This window comes from Eulemur rufifrons, chromosome 14 (assembly GCF_041146395.1).
Source record: "Eulemur rufifrons isolate Redbay chromosome 14, OSU_ERuf_1, whole genome shotgun sequence".
In the NCBI taxonomy this organism is placed as follows: domain Eukaryota; kingdom Metazoa; phylum Chordata; class Mammalia; order Primates; family Lemuridae; genus Eulemur; species Eulemur rufifrons.
In genome coordinates this window covers 10346063-10356436 of record NC_090996.1, presented here as the reverse complement: position 1 = coordinate 10356436, position 10374 = coordinate 10346063, and the positions used below count along the sequence as shown (strand labels likewise).

The following is a 10374-nucleotide window of genomic DNA, read 5'->3' as shown; positions in this document are numbered from 1 at the left end:
TTCAAAGTGTTTTAAGACCCTTCAATGGCCAAACTTTTTCAAGGTGTAGGGTTCCTCTCTCTAGATCACCAAATGAATTTAAAAGGTATTCGGGGCTTGACTTAGTGTAGCCATAGCATGGCTGAATATAAAGTATTTTTAAATTACCCTTTGGCATGTTTCTGTTCCTTTTCTTCTATAAATATGAATAGTTCAGATCTGAAGCAACTATTTTTCCTTTATATTAAGGAACACTTTTTCTCACTGTTTCCATCTTTATCACCACCAACCCCCAAATACATTTACTCCAGAAAAAAAAGCAAGGGATTTGGGGGAGAAACCCTGAAGCAAATTTGTCTCCTTTATTATAATCCTAAATAGAAGCTAGAAACTGAATAAAATTAGGCTGCAAAAGGAATATTTAATATTAATCTGACCACAAATGACAAGATGCATTTGACAAGATTCAGACTCCAGATTTCAAAAAAACGTCATCAGAAGTCCCTGTGAAGGCAATCTAAGATACAAGAAGAGCTACACTAAGTGAGAAAAGCAGAGTGAAAATTAGTGTGTTTCAGATGACAATATTTGGTTCTTAAAAATGTTTGTCTATTTAATATGCTTTTATATCCATAAATTATCTCTGGAAGAATATACAAGAAACTGATCAAAATGCCTCTAGGGAGTAGGAGTGGGTAGCTCACGGTGGAAAGAAGCTTTTCATTGTATTCCCTTGTGTATCTTTAGCATTTTAAAACATACAAATATTACCACTGCAAAAAAATGATTTCTTATTTTAAATTCTTTAAATAAAACAAGACTATTTTGTCCAAGCTAAAAATACAAACTTTTCAAATATTTAGGTTCAAATCCTTATCTGAAATCTATACAGATCTTCCTAGGCCAAAGTATGCTTCTGGAGCCCCAACCGACCAGATAGAAACGTGAATCATTGTTGAGTTAATAAGATGTAGTAATCCTAGCACTCTGGGAGGCCGAGGCGGGAGGATTGCTTGAGCTCAGGAGTTCAAGACCAGCCTAAGCAAGAGCGAGACTCCATCTCTACCAAAAATAGAAACAAATTGGCCAAACAACTAAAAATAGAAAAAATTAGCCAGGCATGGTGGCACATGCCTGTAATCCCGGCTACTCAGGAGGCTGAGGCAGAAGGATAGCTTGAGCCCACGAGTTTGAGGTTGCTGTGAGCAAGGCTGACGCCATGGCACTCTAGCCCAGGCAAGAGAGTGAGACTCTGTCCCAAAAAATAAATAAATAAATAAATAAGATTTAGTAAATCTATAACAGCGATATGTAATATAATACGTATAATCTAAGGTGAGAGTGTGATGAAAAACGTTACTTTTTTTAAAAAGGTCTAGCCTGATCAATCAATAGAGAAGGGAAAGCCAGGAAAAATCACTTTCTGATAACTCACGTTGCTGCTCCTCTGTTTCACAATAACAAATATTGAAAGCTGGTTCAAAGAGAGGAAAAAAAGAAAAATATAGACAGTTAATAAATATATAAAATACAACCAACTTTCTTCTATACAGCTACTAAATGAGTAGGAGTTCTAGACCTAAGAATAATATTTGAGGTTTTAATTTCTTCTTTCTTAACTTAGAAGAAAAGCGGGGTGGGGGGAGGCTTAGGGGGAGAGGGTGGAAACACCCAAAGGCTTTAAGAAAGGATAATAAAAGAACCAGGATAGTTCCATAAACCAGATCCCAGTCACTAAACATAAGAGAGTAAATAAGGAGAGAAAAAGAACTTAGAAAGAAGTAGTAAAGGGAACATAGGGAAGGTCAATAGAGCTCTCAAAAAATAGAAACAATTTTATTTCACTTAGAACACTAAAAATCATCACATTAATTTTGAGATGAAATCACCTAGCTCATCAGTTCTCAAAGTATGGTCCAAAGACCCCTAGAAGCCCCCTCCCTTTTCCAACTACATATCTGTGTTAAGCTGGATTCTCTCATATACTTCTGCAAAAACAAGATATCACTACAGATTGAATGAACAAACAAGAGAATCCAGCTGTTTTCTATTAAGCCAGAAATGAAACAGATTTGCCAAAATGTAAAAAAACGCCATTCTTCACACTAAATTTTCTTTTGCTTAGGAAAACGTATTTTTTCATAAAAACACTATTTAGGTTAACATGTAATGGGCTTACTATTGTTATTTCTAAATAAATATTTAAGCTTTTCCTCAGTTTTAGTTTATAATATATTAATATAATAGATACAAACCACATAAAAGCTTTTTGGAGTCCCCCATAAATTTTAAGAGGATAAAAGGAGTTCTCAGACCAAAAAATTTGACCACTGATATGGTGAAATAACTTAACTCAGTCTTGCCAATTTTTTTTTAAAAAACAGTAATCCTCCTCCCCCCATGCACCCCATTTAGAATGTGTTCACAAATTTCCCCCTCGTTCCTCTTCATTTTTCCTGAAATCCTTGGTCTAAGATAACAAAAGTAAACCCTTTAGCCTTGTCCTCTAACACAGACTCCCTCAGCCTCAAAAAACTGTATTTAAAGACTACATTTAAAATTTTTAAGCTGGAATCTAATTTCCTTTTGGCATTAATGCCTAATAGCATGTGGACTCCTGCTTATTTTCGTGCCTTGATTAGTAGTAGTTTCTTCCTTTTTCTTTCCTTTCTTTCGTGTGTGCATGACGCCACCTCAGCAAGCCTGATTTAAAACTTTTAACAAACAAGAACAAAGACTCCCGCGATCCTTACTGCCTATAACACGACCTTTGCTGTCCGGAGTAACTGCCTGAGCTAACTCCTGCACAGAAGTTTATAAATAAATTCATGGTGAACTAAAGCTTGCCGGTTCAGAGTGCAAGGAAGGACAAAGACAGCCACTTAAAACCAAAACACACGATCTTTCTTCATGGGCTGTTGATAGCGTTCACACTCTTGCTGTCGACTGCCTGAAAGGTTCCCACACGTGTCCCCAACTGATACCGACCTCAACCTGGCGCTTCGGGGTTATTTTCGCTTAAAGGAGCACATGCCCGTGAATCCCAGATCCCGCACCATTTCCCCTCACACGGTGGCAAGGTTTGGAGTTAGAAAATGCCTAAATCCACCTTGAAAACCAAAGGGAAGACCTTTTCGTAGGTTTCCATTTCCTTCTCTCTTCCCTCACCGAATTCTCTGTTACAGACAGCAATTAAGATCGGCGGTGTCACAGAGTCAAATGTCCTCGCTTCCCCCAAAGGGTAAAACTGGTTTTCTAGCCTCTCTTCCCTGTCAACAATCCCACCCTGAGAGAATTTCCCCTCAGCCCCCGCTCCCGCTGAGGCAAGAGAATCCTCATTCTCGCTCACATCGTCCTTGCCTGCCACGATAGTGAGTTATTTTTGTTTCCTTGTTGAGGGTGGGTTGGAGGTTGGGGATTCTGAGGAGAAGGGGTAGGGAGCTGATTGTCACCCTGAAGAGAGAGCTTCTCCTCAAGCAACAGGTACCAGGATTGGCCCCCGCCTAGCACCTTCATCTGCAACCAGACAAAAGCCAGCTACCTTTCGGAGCAAGGGGGATCTACAAGCGAGGGGCGGAGTGAGCTACCGCAGCGACTTCGCAACCCCTTCCAACTTCGACTCAGTTTTCCCGCCACCAAGGGAAGGCACGAGGAAGCGCACAAGCTCCTCCCCCCAGCCGCGTGCTCCCGGAGCTGATACGCATGCGCAGCTGAAAGACACTGCTGCGTTTGCGCAGCTGCAGTATTTCTGCCATCTTCCAACCTAATGCCCCAGTAAAACTACAAATCCCACAATCCTCGTGGCTTTCACTTTTTTTAGGCGGCAGCAGGAGCGCCTGATTATTCCTAAAGCACATCTTTCTTTTACTAACTTTTCTCTCTGTCCCATACTGCCTTTTCCTTCCTCTTTTCGCTTCCTGATTCCTCTTCTTCCTTCTTCTAATCTCCTTCACGCTCTTATTTTAATATATTATTTGCGACTATCCTGAACCCCACTCTCGCCTCTACCGCCCTCTGCTCAGCCAAACACTCCGTTGGCAGGGAAACCAGGCCACCCTTCACCCTGGGAAGGCGGTGTGGAATCGCTTCTTCCCCATTGGTCCAGGCAGGGGGCCCCAAAGCAGACCGAATCCTCTTCCCCGCCCACACTCGCTTATGTATATAAGGCGGCGCGAAGCCACGGCGTGCGTTCGGGAAGGCCTGCCAGCGAGTGGCGGTGGGGGCAGCAGGCGAGCCCGCGGGCTGCTGGACTCGTGCGCAGGCGCGGGGGGGGGGTGTGAGTGGGCGGGGGCGTTGGTGTCGGGGCCGTGGGTGTGGAGGCGGAGAGGAAGGCGTGGTGTCCCCAGGTAATTGCGATTGGGGGAAGGCGGAGGAGCGAGAGAACAACTCAGCCATTTCGGGGGAAGAGGAAGTTGGACAACATCGGCTGTTGTAGTGCTTTTTATCCCAGTTCAGCAGAGAATATTTTCGAGGGGGGTGAGTTAAAATGACCTATCGTATTTTACTGAGAACCGTTCGTAGGAAGACGGTCAGTATGCTTCGCTCCTTCCGCACCTCTACTTTGAGGTTCTCCCCTCCGCTCCCACAGAAGCCCTTCTAAGTAGGTGGGCAAAGGGAGGGGGGAGGTGTGCGACCAACCAACCATTCATGAATAATTCATGAGGCCCACCTCTTTCGTTGGGAAGCCACGCCCCTTGAATCGTGCTGACGCACGTTGCGTATACCAAACTTTAGGAAGCGACGTAACAGTCCCCGCCCCTAGGACGGAGGGCGGGGCGTCTTCTCCAGCACGTGCTGCATCTACCCGCGCAAGCCCAAAAGGGTGTGCGCAGGCGCTGCCCACCAGGGGGAGGAAGGAGGCGGGGTAGGGAGGTTGTTGGGTTTAGAGCCGGGCGGAGACCGCTGAGACTCATTCCTCAGGAACAAGGGTCGGGTGTCAAGGAGACCTTTTCACACCAGCTCCTGTCCCCCGCCTACGGTGGGTGGGATCGCGCGGCAGAGACAAAAAGGATATCAGTAGGGCCGGACATAGCTGCGAAGGAAAGTAGGGTGTCAGTTTGGGGTGGTGGGCTTTTGGGGGGGGCTAAGGGGGGGCTATATTTAAACTCCCGGAGCCGTTAAGTTGGTTCGTACTCCGATGCGCGCGCAACCAGGGCGGTGGCGGAGTGCGCATGCGTGGCTCCGGGGCGAGAGGAACGCGCTCTAGCAGTGCGCGCTCGCGGCGAAGGGGTAGTGGTAGAGGAGAAAGGGGCCGGCGCACGCGCGGTTGATTCCTCGAGTTCGGGTCTCGCGGGCATCTTGTTTTGGTCTCGCGGGCGAGTGGGGCGCGCATTGGGGAGGGGAGGCGCTTGGGCGCGAGACTAGACGAGAAGAGCAGAGCTGCGCGCGCACTCGGGAAAGGGGGGAAGGGAGCGGGGTCAAGGAAGAGGGGGTTCAACCCCCTGATCCCCTGGTTACCCTCGACAGGGACGGAATAAGGGGAGGAAATGATCGAGATGGCGGCGGAGAAGGAGCCGTTTCTGGTGCCGGCCCCACCGCCGCCGCTCAAAGACCAGTCGGGCGGAGGGGGCGGCCCCTCGGTGCCACCGCACCAAGAGGCCGCCTCCGGGGAGCTCCGCGGCGGGACGGAGCGTGGGCCGGGCCATCGCGCACACTCGGCGGGGGCCCCGGCTTCAGGGGTTGGCAGGGAGAGCCCCAGGGCCGCATCCACCCCTCGGGGCGGCCCGGCGCAGCAACATCGAGGGGGCGGCCCCCAGGCGCAGTCGCATGGGGAGGCCCGTTTGTCGGATCCCCATGGGCGAGCCGCTCCCCCGGACGTGGGGGAGGAGCGACGGGGAGGGGGCGGGACAGAACTGGGCCCCCCTGCCCCTCCTCGACCCCGTAATGGCTATCAGCCCCACCGGCCCCCTGGTGGGGGTGGAGGCAAAAGGAGAAATAGCTGTAATGTGGGAGGAGGTGGTGGAGGCTTCAAACATCCGGCCTTCAAGAGGCGCAGGCGGGTTAATTCGGACTGTGACTCTGTATTGCCCTCCAATTTCCTCCTGGGGGGCAATATCTTTGACCCACTGAACCTGAATAGTCTCCTGGATGAGGAAGTGAGCCGAGCACTCAATGCGGAGACCCCTAAGTCATCCCCACTTCCGGCCAAAGGGCGAGACCCAGTGGAGATCCTCATCCCCAAAGATATTACTGACCCGCTCAGTCTCAATACTTGCACTGATGAGGCCCAAGTAGTTCTTGCTTCACCACTCAAGACTGGTCGGAAGCGGCATAGACACCGGGGACAGCACCACCAGCAGCAGCAGGCAACTGGAGGGAATGATAGCCACTCTGTGCTGCCCACAGCCCCCCTCACTCCCTCACTCCACGGGGAGGGCACCACACAGCAGCAGCGGCATAGGGGCCAGAACCGGGATGCGCCCCAACCCTATGAACTCAACACAGCCATCAACTGCAGGGATGAAGTCGTGTCTCCCCTTCCATCTGCCCTGCAGGGTCCCTCAGGCTCCCTCTCAGCCCCTCCAGCTGCCTCAGTTACCTCTGCACCCCCGTCTTCCTCCTCACGACATCGAAAACGTCGCAGGACTTCCAGCAAGTCGGAGGCAGGGGCTCGGGGTGGAGGCCAGGGTTCCAAGGAAAAGGGCCGAGGGAGTGGGGGAGGCCGCCACCACCACCCCCTACCTGCAGCAGGCTTCAAAAAGCAACAGCGCAAGTTCCAGTATGGGAATTATTGCAAGTACTATGGGTACCGCAATCCTTCCTGTGAGGATGGGCGCCTTCGGGTGTTGAAGCCTGAGTGGTTTCGGGGCCGGGACGTCCTAGATCTGGGCTGCAATGTGGGCCACCTCACCCTGAGCATTGCCTGCAAGTGGGGCCCATCCCGCATGGTGGGCCTGGATATTGATGCTCGGCTCATCCATTCGGCCCGCCAAAACATCCGACACTACCTGTCCGAGGAGCTGCGTCTCCCACCTCAGACTTCTGAGGGGGACCCAGGAGCAGAGGGTGAGGAAGGGACCACCACCGTCCGAAAGAGGAGCTGCTTTCCAGCCTCACTGACAGCCAGCCGGGGTCCCATCGCTGCACCCCAAGTGCCCTTGGATGGAGCAGACACATCAGTCTTCCCCAACAATGTTGTCTTTGTCACGGTAAGAGGGTCCAGAGGCTCTTGGAATAGGGGCCACCTATGAAGAGGAGATTAAATGGGAATGTGGCAGGGGAAAGATATGACCCAGAGAGGGGGTTGTGCATTCATTCCTTGCTAGGAGAACCAGATCCTCAAGAGAAGGGTCTGGATTGGTGAGTGAGAGCCTCTGCTGGATGTCTTTCTCCTCTGATAACCTGGAAAGGTGTGGGGCTTTAACCCCTGGGATCCTTCCTCATGACTGCAAGGATCTCTTCCCCAAGATAGAGGGTGACTCCTTTTGCCCTGCTCCCAGCCTGGACTGTAATCCAGACCGATCCACCTTCCCTTGAAGGCTGCTGCTGCTCACTAGGGAATTCGGTCCAGGTAGAAACTTGTCCTCAAATTTCTTAACAGACCATGAGAGATGGGTGTCATACATGTAATGTCTGGTTGGCGGGGGGGGGGGGGGCGCGGATTAGGGTAGAGGTAGACTAATATTTACAGTTTCTTTCCTTTAACAGAGACCTTGTTTACATCAGCTGCTTTTGTTTCCTTAGACAGAATTCATTGAAGAGTGTCAGTGGTCAGGAGTCCAGTGGCTTGGCTTTAGATCATCTCCACGTTAACCCTAGATAGTGGGAGGGGGAAGAGTCAGAGACTCCTCTGCAGAGAGGGGAGGGTACTGTGCCTGGCAAAGTGTCTGTCCCCTGACAGTACATAGCTCCCCACAGAACACTGATCAGGCTGTTGGCCAGAATATTTGGTGGTGTATTTGGGTTGAGCCTGAAGAATGGACTTTCCAGGGGGTGGTGATGAGCTTATCACCTAGAAAAGGTTTCCTAAGGGATGTGGCTCTTCATTTCTCTCAGAGAAAGGAAAAAATAAGCCTGAAATTTTGCCAGCCCCAACTACAGGGAGGGAACCACAGGTCTCCCTTTGAAACCTGGGTACTCTTGCATAACATTGTCACTCTGCTTAATGTTTGTGGGTGGGAATAAGCATAGGATAGGGTCTTGGGAGAACTCTGGCATCTCCCACTGTAATTTGACCCCAGCTTTGATGACTTCATGGATGGATAATTTGCTCCATTTAAAATTACCCAGGCTCCTTTTTTTATGCTTGTTTGGTTTACCATCAGTAGGAAGCAGAGAGAGGCAGGAGAGAGTAGAGAGAAAATGAGGCTCAGAGGGCACCATTTGGGAGGTCAGTCTGAGAAGAATGTGACCACAAGCTAAAGTGAGGCTGCAGGACTTGTCTCTGAGGCTGCAGAGTGGGTTATATGGGGGCTGTGTTTCTTGTAATCCTTCTGTTGACCTCCCCCAATTCTTGCCCTCAGGGTAACTATGTGCTGGATCGAGATGAGCTGGTGGAGGCGCAAATGCCGGAGTATGATGTGGTGCTCTGCCTCAGCCTCACCAAGTGGGTGCATCTGAACTGGGGAGATGAGGGGCTGAAGCGCATGTTTCGCCGGATCTACCGGCACCTACGTCCTGGGGGTATCCTGGTCCTGGAGCCCCAACCCTGGTCATCCTATGGCAAAAGAAAGACTCTTACGGTGAGTTGGGTTTCAGTGGAAATGCCTCCACCACTTCTTTTGGTGGAGGCAAGAAATGCCTCAAGGAAGCAGAAAAAGGATTTTCTGAACAAGCTGAAAAGGGCGTCCCCCCCCCCCCCGGCCCGGGGGGGGGGGGGGGGGCGGGGCATCACCCTTGGCCAGGGGAGGAGGCAGCAAGCTGAGGTGGTCCCCTGCCTTTCTCCCTAGGAAACAATCTACAAGAACTACTATCGAATCAAGCTGAAGCCAGAGCAATTCAGTTCCTACCTGACATCCCCAGAGGTGGGCTTCTCTAGCTATGAGCTTGTGGCCACACCCCACAACACCTCTAAAGGTAAGGCTGGCTTATTTTGTTGGGGGAGGCAGTCTTGGCTGAGAGGGTACAGACCCTGTGGGGGAGTCCTGAGGTCCTGCCAGCCCTTCTGATTGCACACTCTCCTCTCAGGCTTCCAGCGTCCTGTGTACCTGTTCCACAAGGCCCGTTCCCCCAGCCACTAAGTGGCCCCCTGAACAGAAAGTGTGAAGAGGCTGCCCTCACTGCTCCTAAGGACCTGGGGGAAGAGGAAAGTATTCTAAGGTCTTTCCTTTCTGACTCCAAAAATAGTTTCCTTTCTTGGATCTGCAGAGAAAGCTTTTCTTATGTTGCTGCCCCAGCATCCCCTACACTTCTGGCACCTAAGCAGCAAGCCCAGCTGTGCTGGAGTTACCACCATCATCGTCATCATCGTCGTCCCTGCCCCCAGTCTGCTGGGCTGGATGGCATGGACTGTTTGCTGACCTCTGTTCTCCTAGGGCATGGGAGGTGGGGGGTATCAAATTCTCTAGCCCTTTCCTCCTGTTCTCCCAAGGAGAGAGATTCCCATTTCTCCTTGGCCCTTGTCCCTAGCTGCATTTCAGTGGACCACGGATAGATGGACTGAGGATTAGAGGGGGAAGCTTGGCAGGGAGGCACGCAGGTACTGTGAAAATCCTTCCCTCTGCTGTCCCCCAGTGGGAGAAGGGATTGGGTTTTGAATGTGAGAACAGCACAATAAACTTGATGTCTAGGGCAGTGGCCCCAACACCTGTGTCTGATACTTTCTAGCTGGTCGGGAAGGAATGGTGCCTCCCCATAGAACCTGTGCTTCCTTTCTGCTCATACTGGAGTCTCAAGGAAGACAGGTTTTTCAATGTTCAGGAGGATTGTTGACTGCTAGTCAAATCTACACAAAAGTACACAGATCCCTAGTCAGGAAAAGGGGTGTAATGCAACTTTTGATGTGGAACTTGCAAGAAGAGTCCCATCTTCTTTCCTCCAAAAACCCTGTTGACAAATTTTGTGTGTGGGAGCTTTAGGCAGAAGGCTAATTTTGGAAGAGTTAACAGTGGAGTTGGAGTGGAGGTAGAAAAAAGTACTTTGGACCAGAGCCACCTACCTGCTTAAACCCACCACCAACCTTTTTTTGTGCTGTGGAATCAGATGTATAGGCAATTAACATGAAAAACTCTTCAGTGGCTCATCAAGTATTAGTGGAGCTTTGAACATTTGTTCAACAAATACTGAACACTCTTGGGTCAGGCATAAACAAGATGGGCAAAGCCCTTCAAGGTAAAAAGAAAGATAATTTTCAGTGACTCAGTGCTGGCAGCTGCCTTGCAGGCTAATTGAGACAAGTATTCAGGGAAAGCCACCCTTTTAAATGATCAGAAATAAGTGGTGCAAAGGGACAAGTGT

At 50.0% G+C, this 10374-nt stretch overlaps 1 protein-coding gene across 5 annotated transcripts; it reads left to right on the top strand.

The window, feature by feature from the left end:
* The first annotated feature begins 4213 nt into the window (after window positions 1-4213).
* On the top strand, window positions 4214-9719 carry MEPCE (methylphosphate capping enzyme). 5 transcript variants are annotated; one of them, XM_069485755.1, is made up of 5 exons: window positions 4214-4455; window positions 6474-7127; window positions 8442-8660; window positions 8868-8994; window positions 9106-9719. In XM_069485755.1, exons 2-5 carry the CDS (start codon window positions 6864-6866, stop codon window positions 9156-9158), a joined length of 663 nt encoding a protein of 220 aa, XP_069341856.1. In that variant the 5' UTR covers window positions 4214-4455; window positions 6474-6863; the 3' UTR covers window positions 9159-9719. The 5 variants fall into 5 exon arrangements, with proteins under 5 accessions (XP_069341856.1, XP_069341853.1, XP_069341854.1 ...); XM_069485752.1 differs by having other exon boundaries at window positions 6059-7127; XM_069485753.1 differs by lacking the exon at window positions 4214-4455 and adding an exon at window positions 4462-4957.
* The last annotated feature ends 655 nt before the right edge of the window (window positions 9720-10374 follow it).

Bases quoted from the DNA above. Each gene is read 5' to 3' on its own strand.
- MEPCE (XM_069485750.1), top strand. From the start codon at position 5,466: ATGATCGAGATGGCGGCGGAGAAGGAGCCGTTTCTGGTGCCGGCCCCA. The intron at 7,128-8,441 runs GTAAGAGGGTCC...TCTTGCCCTCAG, and splicing joins ACAATGTTGTCTTTGTCACG to GGTAACTATGTGCTGGATCG. The intron at 8,995-9,105 runs GTAAGGCTGGCT...CTCTCCTCTCAG, and splicing joins ACCCCACAACACCTCTAAAG to GCTTCCAGCGTCCTGTGTAC.